Source organism: Branchiostoma floridae, chromosome 1 (genome assembly GCF_000003815.2).
Source record: "Branchiostoma floridae strain S238N-H82 chromosome 1, Bfl_VNyyK, whole genome shotgun sequence".
Lineage (NCBI taxonomy): Eukaryota > Metazoa > Chordata > Leptocardii > Amphioxiformes > Branchiostomatidae > Branchiostoma > Branchiostoma floridae.
In genome coordinates this window covers 25,962,340-25,977,066 of record NC_049979.1, presented here as the reverse complement: position 1 = coordinate 25,977,066, position 14,727 = coordinate 25,962,340, and the positions used below count along the sequence as shown (strand labels likewise).

The 14,727-nt window shown below is 40.0% G+C and overlaps 2 protein-coding genes across 5 annotated transcripts in view; both read right to left on the bottom strand.

Annotated features, from left to right (window-relative positions):
• Positions 1-10,818, bottom strand: part of LOC118418359 (E3 ubiquitin-protein ligase pellino homolog 1-like) — a 24,467-nt gene extending 13,649 nt beyond the window's left edge. For 2 of the 4 annotated variants that reach the window (XM_035824253.1, XM_035824259.1), the window contains exon 1: positions 9,515-9,814. In XM_035824253.1, coding sequence (XP_035680146.1) covers positions 9,515-9,522 — 8 coding nt within the window. In that variant the 5' untranslated portion in view covers positions 9,523-9,814. Of the gene's footprint in view, positions 1-1,499; positions 1,692-9,514; positions 9,815-10,672 lie in introns of those variants that run through there. The other 2 variants (XM_035824244.1, XM_035824237.1) reach the window with 2 other exon arrangements.
• Positions 10,819-11,807: 989 nt separating this feature from the next.
• Positions 11,808-14,727, bottom strand: part of LOC118428475 — a gene marked incomplete in the record, with an annotated part of 10,791 nt that continues 7,871 nt past the window's right edge. The window contains 3 exon segments of the mRNA XM_035838594.1: positions 11,808-12,320; positions 12,695-12,842; positions 13,275-13,438. Coding sequence (XP_035694487.1) covers positions 12,257-12,320; positions 12,695-12,842; positions 13,275-13,438 — 376 coding nt within the window.

The following is a 14,727-nucleotide window of genomic DNA, read 5'->3' as shown; positions in this document are numbered from 1 at the left end:
CCGATTCTACTGGATCGACATCTCTCCTGTGACATATATATATATATGCTTTAGACAGCAGGTGGATTGCAAAATAAAACTAAAAATGAAACTAAAGTAAAAAAGCAACATTTTCGCAAAGAATGTCTTCCCATGGTATTCTGTGCTAGTAAAAAAAATACATTTTGCTTGGTTTTACTTTTAGACCAGGTCATTGATTAACATAATAGCCCTATAGTATGCGAGTAAAAAGAAACAGAACAATTGTTCGTAATTACAAGAACTGCTAATAATACCTAACCTAAGCTCTGATTGGCTACAGGCAGAAGAAGAAAGAAAAGGAACACACCAGCAAAGGCAATATGCGTTCCCCTAGCAGGAAAAACATTATGAAATTTCCCCTTCCTTAAATACAAGCATAACAAACAATTTCATTATAAAATAGCATCGCCATCAAGCCTAATTATTTTCCCCACCATCCAATTTATGCAGAAATATCTAATAAGCACACAAAAGAAAAAAAATCACATGAAATCATTTACACAGGTAACTTTTCAAATCAGCCTAATGTAATGACTGGGTTATTTTTCAGTTCTAAATCATAAATTTCACATATTAAGAGAAGCAGTCTTTTAACCTTTCTTTTCAAAATATACCAGTACGCATGTTTGGTAACACTGTAATCTTGCTTTTTATCATTATCAACTAAACCCTATCCACTGGCATGAGTTCGTTTAGTAGTCTGCGCCAACTCCATGCGAATTGACCCAGACTGTCCTTGTATCGGCTTGTGATTCCGATCGCAGGTTGTGACGCGTCTGTGCATGGGTTGATGAGCAGACGTGCAAAAACTAGCTACATGCCCACCCTTGTACAGACTCATTTTCCCAATAAATGGGACCTTCTATCAAAAGCACACATCACGTTGGCCCGTAATTCAATTCAATCAGGTAGAGATGCTGCCAATGCCTGGCTTCATGTCAACTCTGAATAATTGATGTGCTTATGAATTATGGGTCTACACAACCTGCAAATGGTAATATGGGGCCAGCGGCACACCAATATGAGGTCCCATCCAGACGCACGCTTCCCGAAAGTGCTAAACACCTTCCAGGAACCTCAAAATATTGGAAAATGGACTTGCTTGGCTGATATCTGGAAGTAGGACAAATGAAGACGTAGGGCTATTTTTAGGTGAAGACTGGTGGGAGAGTGTTGCTATGCATGGTAATGTTGCAATGGCAGTTACCGCTACCATATTCATACGCCTTTTCACAAGCAAACAATGCACACAAAAAATAGGTCATGGGGCATCCAACAGTGAGCCATTACATGTCTGCTACAAGAGGTGATATTCCACAATAGAATAAAGGAATCATTTCTTAACATAGCAAGCAATGGGTCAAACGTCCAAGCTTCTATATCAATATGCACCAGGAAATCAATCAGATGTCCCACATCAGCGAACATAAGGTTACACAGCGTCTGTGTCGGAGGAAGAAAAAAATGTCCGTACGAACATTTGTCTGGTGTGCATTTCTCCCCACCTCCTCTCCCCCTCCACGTCTACGTGCCACAGAACCGTGCCGCTGTACTCCAGGGGCTCCCCGGGCCCAGAGTAGGGAATGGTGTCCTCATCTTCGCTGTGTTGCGTGGACGTCTCCTCCATTAGCACCCAGCACTGTTGTTGACCATGATACCACGCACCCTGCATGCATAATGAACATCAGGCTGCCTGATGGTTTATCCCTGACAGGAGGCCCAAAGTCCTCGGGGATTTGGCTAGACTCTAATTTTCGGCATCAGCTGCTTTGTTCTTGGGACACAGTCGATTTTTCCATTAAGGCCCCCACTGTAGCCTAGATATACATGTGTAAGGCGATTACTGTTGGGTAAAATGAATTTGCCTGGGCAGCATCTACTGTTTGTAATAAGCGTGCAAGGTAAGATGTTGCCTACTTTGCCATTTTCAATACCTTCTTTCAGTTTATGTTCTTTCCAAGAGAGAGATTTCACCAACGTTACCATCAAGGGCAAACACAGACAGGCATGACATTGTTCGAATACTTTACTCACATTAACGTATAGAGAAGAATATGTGCTATCCATGTTTGCTCGGTTGCAGGTGCGATTCTGATCCCTGCAGAGTTATAAAGCAGTAAAGCAGCCAACCAGGACGAGGCAGATCATCCGTCATCATTCTTGGACCAACCAGGTCAAGAAATGGAAGATTAATTTCGACTCGTTAAACCAGCGTAATTCATAACGATGCAAGTAATGTTGGATGGTAAATGTGGCAACCACCAATACATGCCACAAAACATGCCAACTGCAAAAACAATCTATGATACATTCTTGGATACTCGAAAAGCCAATACAAGCTATAATTCACCACAAAATATATGTTAATTGTATGAACTTCACATGACTCAATGTACCCAAAGTAATATAGGAGCTGTTGCATCCCCAGGCAGTCCACCAGAAATGGCTCTTTCTAATTCATCAGGATAGAAATTCCACTAAAACCACAGGAGATGAGAAGACTCCTTTATATTTAGAATGTCATCCATCATGAGAAAGACAGGGCAACACAACCTCAGCCTAAATGAACTGTGACCGTGAGATACACAGATTGAAGGTCCTAGGGATTCCAGGGACTGAAGAAGATGAATGAGAACTAAATGTATGGGAAGATGAAATTTTCTCTAGATGTAGCTTTAGAATTCAGATGTCATTGTCTGTATATACATATGTGTACACAAAATGTTCATGTAACTTGTAAGTGCCTGTTTGCCTGCTTATCTGTCAAAAAAATTGACAGGAGAATCCAAAAATGTATGTAACAAGGTCGAAATGAATCTAGCATATGTATACATTTTGGTACAAATTATGTATTTCATGATAATGATGTTATTAAAATAACATTTATCATTTCATTAATTTCAATAGGCAAATACAGTCTTTTATTAGCAAAACATTGCCAAATTTCCATCTTTCTCAGTAACATGTCACATTTTTGAGAGTCCTATCATGGAAGGCAGCAAGTTTACTTTCCACATTTATCATACAAATAAACAGCTAATGTCCATTATCACTTATGCTATCTGCATATCAAAAATCATGACTAGCTGACAACCCCTTTTCTTTTAAAGATTCTGGTCAATTCTGAAATAAAATCGACCAATAAAGCCGCTGGGGGGATGAAACTTATACTTTAAACTGTCGGTCACAAGAGCTATCTACCACACAAAAATCACGACCACAGTATGTCCAGACATACATATGTCCAGACATAGATATTAAGACCAGCAGTTCAACTGCAGTTGACAAGTCCAAAATCTAATAATTCTAAAAAATCTAAGGTGTCATCAGGACCAGAGTCCTCCCCAGAGGATGGAATAAGGGAGGCCCTCCACTATACTCTAGCCCAGCTCCACTTTACTCCTTTTGAAATTTATTGTGTTTCTTCCCTTTTTTCTTGGTTAGTTTTGCTAAAATTAATGAAAATTCACAGATTTTTGTGCCAAGTGGCATCATTTTTGAGTCAGCATTGTCTGCAAAAACTTGTGAATGGGCAATGATCAAAACAATAGTTGTTTTGCCACTTCAAAACAAAGGAATCACTATAGTATATTATACTTGTAGTATTTGACGCCCTCTGTGTCAAGCAAAATGAACCTATTTTCCTGAAACTTTAAAAGTGCAGTGTGCTGGTTTGGGTTATTTTTGCTAGCCCCTCCACTATACTAAAAAATTATGGGGAGAACCCTGAGGACCCATCCATGTACAAGACAATCTACCCCCAAACATGACTTTGAGTCAAGTTAATGTCTTCACACTAGGGCTGGGTACCGGTACAGAAACTTCAGGTCTAGGTCCGGTTCAGGTCCAGAGGATCAGGTCCAGGTCCGGACCTGAACCTGAACCTGATTCAGTCTGAATCATACCAATGGTCCATTTCACTACAAAGAAATCTGTTTGGTGGAGTATTAGACTCACACCGGCGTTTTAAAAACCTAAAACGCTAACTGCACCTGTACGATTGACTGTAAAACTTGGTAGAAATTAATATAAACTAAAATCTGCTTCGCTCTTGTCATTTTCTTCCACGTGCAAGCGCCAAAACGTGTGAATTCCTGATCAAATAATATGTTAATTTTCTTAAAGGTCCAACATCCGGTCCACCTACTTTTTTCAGGTCCGGTTTTTCTGGACCGGTCCAAAAAGAAAAACCGGTTTTGTACCGGTACACTGTACCGATACCCAGCCCTACTTCACACACAGACACAGGCATCCAAAAACATATTATCCTTCTCAACTTGTTGTTCTAGGTAATTAATGCATTAACACCCTCGAGTATAAAAGTCTCCTTCTCCCATCTTGAAATCAAGTCCACGCAAAAAAAACACACACATGAAATAGATTTTTACATAACTTACGCATGGTGATGTTGACCTTCAACTAACACATGTGACAGCTATAACGTTCCCATCATTTTCCATCAAGTGGTTTTGCCATTTTTGTATTGATTATGCAAATCAGTCCCTCATTTACATGTTTAGTATCTTTTTAATCTTTCTGTTCCACCTGCCTTGAATTATATGTGTTACAAGTCCAATTCTGAAAAATACTGGAATAACAGAAACTACCAAGAATTATGCAAATTAGGTCATTAGCATAATATGCACATACAAATGTGAGCATCTATCCCTAAGCTGCCTCTCAAGTCTCAAACTGAAATTGATGGAAATCCATTTTTTCTTTCTTCACTTATTCTCTTTGGAATATTTTGACAAAAATACCCCTGCTGTTCTGAATTTCAATGTTAGAGGGCCCAAACCTCCCCATCTTCGTCTTGACATCAAAAGCTATCCGCCAACCAAACGTAAAGACCATATTATGCCTGGGACAAGAGATGCATTGAATAAACTACTTTGTATGATAGAATTTTCGCATCAAATGCAATGCGAATGTCCTCCTATTTTGCATAACGTAATTTGTTTGTACATTTTTGTGTTAACGCAGCTACCTGCATGTCAAAAATTATGAAAATACATAATTCCTTTCGGAAGCATTCGGAAGCATTTGACTAAACTGCCCCTGCAATTCCAGAACTAGCTGCTAGGGGGCCTAAACTTACGTCAGTACATTACAAGCACAAGAGCTATCTACTGCCCTGATATCAAGACCATAAACCCGGAAGTTCTGCTGCAGTACCTAGGGAGGCTGCAAGGGGGCCCAAAATCTAATGATATATTTCCAACTTTTTTGTCACACCCTACCAACACACCAAAAAAAATATAAAACCAATCCATCCAGCTGTTCTTGAGTTATCTTGTTCTCTAACCAACACAAACACACACAAACAAAAACACTGCCGAAAATACATGTATAACCTCCATGACATACATTACTGGACTAGTATATCATCAGAGGTACTAAATCTTAAGTAAATATCTAAATATCGCCTGGCTGTAGTATCAAGAAGTAATGTGTCAGTTGTTCAAGATAAATCCCTAGGGATGGTGAAAATGAGGTCAGTTCCAAACATGTTGTGATGAAAAAAAGGACAAATGTTATGATAGTAAAACCCACCCATAGATCTACCTTATACTGTATACAGGTATCTTATCTGCAAACTAAAACATAATCTTATAGTAAAGAGAAATAAAGGCTTGCTTTCAACAGATCTTGATTGTTTTGTGGTGGTAAATGAGCTCTAAGCTCATACTATGGTCATAGCAGGCAGTTCTAGGAGACATGGGGAAAATCTATCTTTTTGTGAAAATTATAAAAATCATCTGCGAAATACTCGTTAAAACTTACATAATTTGCATAATGTCATCATCATCATCATCATTGGTCAGTTGCTACACAGGCTTGTAAGCTGAGCCAAACCAAACCGTTTTGATTCTTGCATCGTAAACAGAGCTTTAATTCAGAATGCAAAGCCTGCTATTATGACACATGCCTACTGTTTACAAGCAAAACATATACTTCAGAACAGTTGCAACCATTTACATAAGAGTCATACTAGCACATAGAAAGGGGTGTCCTTTTATGCGTGTCTTTTATTATATGTGTATCAGTTAGGGCTGGGTACCGGTACAGAAAATTCAGGTCCAGGTCCGGTTCAGGTCCAAAGGATCAGGTCCAGGTCCGGACCTGAACCTGGACCTAATTCAGTATGACTCATACCAATGGTCCATTTCACTACAAATACATCTGTTTGGTGGAGTATTAGACTTAAACTGGCGTTTTAAAATCCTACAACGCTATTTGCACCTGTGCGATTGGCTGTATAACTTGGTGAAAATTTCTATAAACTCTACTCTACTTCGCTCTTGTTATTTTCTTCCACCTGCAAGCGCCAAAACGTGTGAACGCCTGATGAAATAATATGTTAATTTTCTTATCGGTCCAACATCCGGTCCACGTAATTTTTTCAGGTCCGGTTTTTCTGGACCAGTCCAATAAGAAAAACCGGTTTTGTACCGGTACGCTGTACCGATACCCAGCCCTAGTATCAGTTCCTCTCTGAACAACATACATGTAGAGTCTGCACTATCAATACTATCAAAAAGTGGATGCCACACTTCCTGTTTTACAGTAGGAACCAAAACATTATATTACTAGTAACAGAGACAATTATAACAGTATCTCTAAAGCTATGTTGTCTGATTGGTCTACATGCTACAAAAACAATAGCACAACTAGCACACGCTACATATCTAATGACCATTCATAACTTCCATGGTGATTATATTTTCACAGGTTATTGCTACGAATGTGCATTTAATTATATTACATTTGTACTATAATAAACATACAATAGATTTGTGTCAACAGTAAATTCAAATTTCATAACACAGCGAAAACCTTCTTTTCCTGGGGTCTCCTATTTTGAGATAGATAAATGAATTTACATTACTTTGTTTTGATATCTAACAAACTTAAAAGTTAAAGATAACACTATAGGAGTCTTCGATATCATTAGACTTCTTCATCAGAGTGGTCCCAATTCATTTGATGTCACCAAGTGACTTAGTTTATCCAGTGACAACAACGAAATACCCAGAGCCATCACTATTCAGATGCAATATCTCGGAACTGTCTCTAACTCTAAGGAGATTCAGCCTGATGTCTTCCTGGCCTAAGGAAAGGCAGGAAAGGTTTGACATGCTAGGTCAAGGGTCTGGTTTACTAATGAGCTTAACAGGAAGCTATCCTTACAGATTATCCATTCTAACAGCTTGAGGCTATCAATGATCAATGACCTGGGCATACATATAGGTAGTGCATATGTGTTCTTTGTCCTTTAACACTGCCCAAAGCATTGACAGCCAGGACTGCAATGTTTTGATAACCTGTCTGTGTTTCTCTGCAGGATAGAACAGCTGCCCTCAGCTGCTCACATCCTCCCTAGCCTGCTGTCCTTCAATCAATCACAACTCAGGCCACCCTAATATCATTATATCAATGATCCCATGCACAATTTCATGCATCAATTTCCATACGTCCAACAACAAATGTTTGAGACAATACCATAAACCATGGCAGCTGCAAAATGACAAGAGGATGTGAAAGTACAAAATGACAAAGACTAAAAGAGGATGTGAAAGTGCAAAAGTAAAGAATATGCTGTAATTCACTTTGTCTTCTCGGTACCAAACTTTCACAGTCTGAGAAAATTGTTCTCGGAACTAAATGTTCACTGTCACGGCAAGTGCACGTAAAAAAAGGCTGTGAATTATTTGTTATCAGCAATGATAAGTTCACGTTACAGTCGTCCCCGTGAAAACCGTGAACATAACAGTACATTGAAAAAATCAGGACAGTATATGTACTCTTTGACTGCTCTCAGTCTGTGTGTTCAGTCATTTATTCAACCTGTCTGACCATCTGATCCAGATCTCAAAATGAATAAATAACACATCTTTTATGTGTAACTTTTCTTTTGCAGAATCATATCAGTTTTGTCAGAGATGTCGGTTTTGTTTTGTTAAGATTTCATCAAAAATTCAAGACAGTTACTGAGTATCTCCAACAAAAATGGTACTATAAGCAGATGTCGACTACGACTTCAACATCAAAACAGAAGACCCATTATTATCTACTAGATTCTAATATATGGCTGGCAAGCACCACAGTGTACAATCAAAGCAAGTTAACTGCTATAGAATTTCTAATTGTATTTACATTATCATCAAGCTTTGGTAACAGTGCTGTGTTACTGGTAAATAGCATCTATGTGATGGGCAAATGTTTCTGTTTATCTGCTCAGTTTGACATCAATTTGATCAAATCCAATGGCCTGACTGCCCTGGACAAATGAAAGTGCAGACCAGACAAGTGCTTTGATTAATCTCCTGTACTTGCCTGGAAGGACCAGTGAGATTTTTCCATAATGTGTGGTTATTTCATGGGTAGATGTGTGTATTGTATTGATACTTGGTATATAAATTACAGGGTTCTAGCTAGGATTTTATTTTAGCGTAGTGGGAATGGCATGTTAGCAAAGCGACTTATCAGGAGATTGGTGTGGAAGGGGGGTTCTTGGTCCTTCCACAGTGAGATTTGAAGATGTAGAGTTAAAAGTTAGGATTTTGGGGTCAGTTTTGAGTGGCATGTCATCATTTTTCATTGTTCAGACATTTATTAGTCATTGTTGAAAAAGCAAATGACAGCAAAGCACCACTACACTAGTTAAAATTAGCGTAGTGGCCCTTATTTTAGCGTAGGGGTCACAAATTTGAGCGTAGTGGGCCACTACGCTAAAATGTACTAGCTAGATCCCTGAATTATATAAATAATATCTGGTGTATTTTGCCAGCCAGTAGGTACCCAATGTGTTGAGTAATGAGGCTGTTTAACGTGGTCGAGGCGCCTCCTCGAGCACGGGACCCCCATTTTGCGTTCCTCCCGGAAGACGATTTTGTGGAAGCTTCGTGAGGCTACAGCAATCCGGTCGTACTTGGTTGAGGGACCCCCATCCAAGAACTGACCGGACCGCGCGTTAAACTTCCGAGATCGAGGGATCGGGTGTATCCAACGCGCTATATGGATTGGTGTTCATGAGACCTGAAAATGATTTTGGGTCCCCTAGTGACGTGTTATGGTACTGTAGCAGAATTTACCGTATTTTGGTATCTTAAGTTCTGAACATGCTATGGTGATTTTTGTGTGGTGGATATCTCTTGAAGCAGAGGGTGGTGTAGGTTTGGGCCCCCTAACGGCTTTTTTTACTAACTGCACAAGGTTTCGTTTCATAATGGTAATGTCAAATGGGTTAGGCGACAGGGAGACAAAAACCTGGTGAAGTTCTGTTTTTGTTCCGAGAACACAGGATGCACCAGTTACTGTTCCAACTGGGGGTGTAGATGCGATTTCTTTTACGGTTACCACAACATACCAAACCCCCTACTTCTAAATCATCAAAAGAACCCTTAGCTCATCTTCGATGTAAACTATGTAGTCAAGAATTCCTGTACAGCGATGAAAACCGAAACGTCGTCTGTGTGTGTACAGTACTTACGTTGGCATCGCCTGCTGGCCCTCTGACGGAACTACTGATGGCTGGCTGCCCTCACTTGACTCAAAAAAACGTCGTCTGACGGGCAGAAATAATACCTTTTCCCGCTCTCCACGTGAGATCCACGCAAACTTTACGTCATCATTGGAGCATAAGAAAGCCAAGGAAACATATTCTGACCAAAGAGTCTTGAGATATCTCCAAGAAAGCCAGCAAACGACGTGAGAAGTGTGTGGAAACAAAGCAACAAATCGTCCGACTTGGATGTCTGCTTCGCTTCTTTCTACGAATCTCGCCAAATCTCGCTCGAAACTGAGTTCACGTGACCGTTGGTACGAGAGTTCTCATGTCTTCAAGCAGAAGCAGAAGTTCAATTTTCTTCCTCTTTCTTGGCCTTGTTTTGTCGTCGTTTGGGGGCTTTTTGTCGGCCTTTCTATTTTGCAAGGCTTAACTTCAGCCCTCTAGCTTAAAAAAAGCCTAAAAAGTACATAGCCCGCGCAAAAAGCAGAAAAAGACGTCAAAACAGGCTGAAGTCTAACCTCTGCTTGGAGACGAAGAGACTTTGTCCTCGGTGATTCAGCCAGTATGAATCACAGGGCAGGAAAGGTGTCGTAATAATATGAACAGGTGAGATCTAGGTATGGTTAGTAAGGTCTGACTCACAGCAAAGTCAGAACCTAAAAGACGAGTGAGTCATTGTCTGAAACTTTGTACAGAGGAGGTTACGTTTCTGTTCTTTAAGACAAGGTACTGCAAAATAACATGCCACTTGTGCAGATATTAAAAAGAGGAAAGCACGTAACTGGTAGGCATTGAATTCGAAGTCGGCTAATATCGCTTCCGGGTTTTCAAGTACGCAACAGCTATCTATTTTTCACTCCTCACATACTCAATAATTATTTATATCTGATATGGGGGGTCAAAAAAGACTTTGCTATTATCAACAAACCCGGTTTGCTAAAATGCTGTGCAGCAGAAGCGCTGGGCCCGAATATTAAACAGGGATTTCAAACCACCCTAAGGAAAATCTAATAGAAAATGATCTATATGCTATCGGGTACAATGTGGGAGGTAAAGTATTAAATGTAATAATTGAGTACGTTTTCAGTTTCACAGTAAATCTATAGACATCAGAAAATGATATGTCGGTGATCGGCTAACCTGCGAAGCTTAGACGGTGGTTGTTTCATATTCGGCATGGCACCTGTTGTTCTATGACTATGTCCTTCTTGAATTATCACAACCAGGATCTGATCTGGTATTTAAACCGTCCGCCTTCCAAGAACTCGAACATGTCAGGACTTGCCCCCTGCGTGTTGGCAAATCATAAACCTTGGACGATGAAACGATTGGGGTTCCTTAAAATAGAATCTTGAAATCGAGAGCATGTCTGGCCATGATTACACCAGCGCGGGTATATGTCCGGACAAGAGTGTGTTTATAATAGTTTCATTTTCATTTCCATTGTTAGCTCAAACGTGATCAATGTGTAAAATACATACATTTGGTATGAAAAATAACCTTTTCTCGTATGTTCATATAAATCGTCATCAGTTACTTTTCTTTTTAGACAGAACTTGATCAAATAATTTGACTTATGTTACGATGGTGCCTGCTTCTAAGGTGGTACGTTGCTGTGTGCAGGTGGTATGGTCCAAACAGTATTGCGCAATACGGCAATAAATTGATCACCTTGATGAGCAACGACGTACTTGCACATCGTTGATTTACCGCTAGAGGACGCTGTAGTTTCATCTAATCGCCATAATTCTACAAGCCTATTTTGCTTTAACACTAGTTCGCCTTTATCCGCAGAGTGACCTATATCCATTATTCTTAAAAATAAGGCATTTAAGGTTATGAATTCGACGGACGGTAGTTTCCCACTGCAATACCACCGCCCGTCGACGTGCAATCCATAAAAACCCTGTGTTTAAAAACAGCTGATGTAAATTACCACACGGACAAAGGTGAACTAGTGAAAATGTGGCAGCCATCTTTGTCAGCCTAACGCTAGTTCATCTTTATCCGTGGGTAACCTATATCCGTTATATTAAAAAACACTGTAGCTAAGAATATTGAGTCTACAGAAGTTGCAATATTTTGAAAATAACTGCAATATTTTTAAAATATTGAAATTGAAAACAATATTCCGTTGAATTAATGTCCATAATAGCCTGTTTTACAAAAACCGCGACAATAGGTTACCCCGCGGATAAAGGTGAACTATCATTACACGCAAAACAACAAACACAAGCTTATACAAACATACTAAGTCATTGAAACACACCAGGGACAGGTTGCAATGTCAGTGCCTTTATTACAGTCTTTTTATAAACATCAACTTTTATAATCACAATGGTTGCCATAAGATCGCCACATTAGAAAAAAAAGTGTTATCAACTTAATAATCAAGACCTTTTCAAAATGTCTTGAAAATCTTTAAAAGGTAACTTGGTGACTGCTGGATGCTACATTAGTGGATCAATCGTTGTTTTCGTTCGGTTGCTTTGTTGTTGTTGTTTTGTTTTGTTTTTTTTAATGCAGCAGTCCCAGGGGACCTTATGGGGTTGTGATTTGATCATTGGCAGATGTTATGGCACTGGTACCACGGTAGTTGGTCATAACGCTGGTACCACGGTAGTTGATTATTGGTAGTTGGTACCACGGTAGTTGGTCATGGTACCACGGTAGTTGGTTATGACGCTGGTACCACGGTACATGACACTTGCTGGAGGTTGTCGCTCAGGGTTTGCGCGCTGGGTTTGGGCCGTCTCCCCACCACGGGCTTCCGAAATCACAGATGTAACTGAGAAAACAAATGTAAACATATTTTATTTTTTGCAAGATCCAACGAATGTGCGATCATCACAAACAAAATATCATTGTAAAGGACAATCAAGCTTTCCTATGATATACAATACAATGTAATTGATACCGTATTAGTGGAGAAAAATAATCGACGAAAGTTTTGTGCTATATCTTAGTGCTATATAGGTCATATAGTAGATACACGTACTAGCCTTAATGTGTAATTTTTGGTACAGTCATAGTATATCTTTCTCAATTTCCTATAAATATAATGCTATAGAGCAAAGATTGACAGAAAGAAAGACAATTGATGTTTTCATTAAGTTACATATAATTGTGGTAATGATTAAGAAATAGTTTAAGACTACTCACGTAGAAGGCGAGAGGGTGCCGTCCGGCTGACAGCACTTCTGGTAGCAGCCGCCTATGTACGCGTTACACTCTCCCACTGCCAGCCAGTGTGCGGGGTAGTAGTGCAGATTTTCCACGTAGCAACCGGACCCGGGGGGTGTCGGCGTCGCTGAAAGAACCCAAACAAAAACAGAAATTAGAGGGTTTAAGAATTGAATGTAATGTCTTGAGTGAGTGTTGTCTCCGGTTTGTATATTTATTGAAAATTCATCACACATGTGAATAGACGGAAAATAACACCTGTTATATATTGCAAACGATACTGAATAATTCTAATCTAATGCAAACGCTGAGTACATTAAATTTGCAGGGTGGACCAAAAGTACGAAATTGTTCTAAATGGAACGAAATTAAGGTGCATTTGCATTTAGCCCCGGAGAAAACATACAATAAACGTAAGCTAAGTTGTCTACATAAACTGTACAAGTAAAAAGGATTGTATGTTGTTTGTTTGTTTGTTTGTTTGTTTGTTTGTTTGCCTGATTGTTTTCCATCTTAGACCAGAAACCGTCATAGTTTTCGCGTCTTACAGGTGACTTACTTGTGGGGAAAGGTGTAGTGGTGGCGGTACCGACAGTGCTAGTTGTGGTGCATATGGTATCGACAGTTGTTGTACCGGAAGTGGTGGTTGGTACTGTCGGGTCAATGACCGGAGGCTGGGCCTGACGCTTCCGGAAAGTAGGGCCGCCAAAATCACAGACAAACCTACGGACAGTGATGTGAAAATAACACACATGGGGAGAATGTTGTGATTCTAATGGGGGTTTCACTAGATACCGAAAACTACGGAAAACAACTTATTTTCGGTTGTTTTCGGTATTTATTGAGACCGCCTAAGGGTACTGAAAAAATAGGGTAGGTAGGTATTCTCGTTTGTTTTAGATCGCGGCCAAGGTGATCTAGAAATACAGAATAGCACCAGACATTATTATTTTCATCATCATATTTCAGTTATACAGAATATACAGGGCGTCAACATAACTGGATTTTCTTGTACAACAGAAATAATGACGACCTATACGAAAACGATTCTACAACGTTTTTTCATGGAAGCTATTGAGAGAGAGAGAGAGAGAGAGAGAGAGAGAGAGAGAGAAATGGTTTATTGGATTAAAAAAACTGTTGCAGCCTAACGGCTGAATTGCAATTTTGTACAATGATCACAAATTTCACATATACGTATACATATATATATATATATATATATATACAACATATTAAATACACTACTCTGACATGTCCGATTCCTTTAAAAAAACACTACAAGTTTTTATTGAGGAGTCTTATGCAATAGGGGACATAGGGGAGAGTGCTGTTACTCAACCGGGACGTCCTACATTTGAAACTGGTGTAGCCCAGGCATTATTTCTTAAAGTTCTGTTGTGGACTTCCCCCCGCCGCAATGGGAGCCATGAACTGTATCTGCTAGAGTTCGCCTTTTATGTCCCTTGTTTTGGTAGAGGTCGACCAAAAAGACTAGGGTTTAGTGGAAAACAGAATTATGGGCAACGCAGGGGCAAGTGACAAATTGCCATGACAACGTCCTTGGGGCGCATGCGTACTGCATCAGGTTTTTGTTGTCAGGGCAATAAAAAATTTTTCCCCTGGGTTACTCCTTTTTCCCGGCATGGAAAATGTTCCGGAATTGGGTCAAAAGTGGACAAAACCCCTTTTCTTTCCCTTAGGTCTGTTGTGGGAAATATAACCCCCTTGTTAAAAGCTCAAATGGCAAGCAAGTCATTTTTTAAAAGCTAAGGACGCAACCCCCCGTACGTGCAAAAACGGGGGTATTTTTTTGGGATGGCGCTTAAGTGGTGTGTCCCGTCTCCGTAGGAATTCGTAGGAATTCCGAGGGTTACCCCCCCCCCCCCCCCCCCCCGGACGTGCCAGTACGGGCGATGCGCCTGCCCCGAACAGCCTGAACGTTTTCAGAAATACGTGGCGTACGTGGTCTCCCAACAAAAACGTAAGGACAAATTGCACGTATGGCGGGT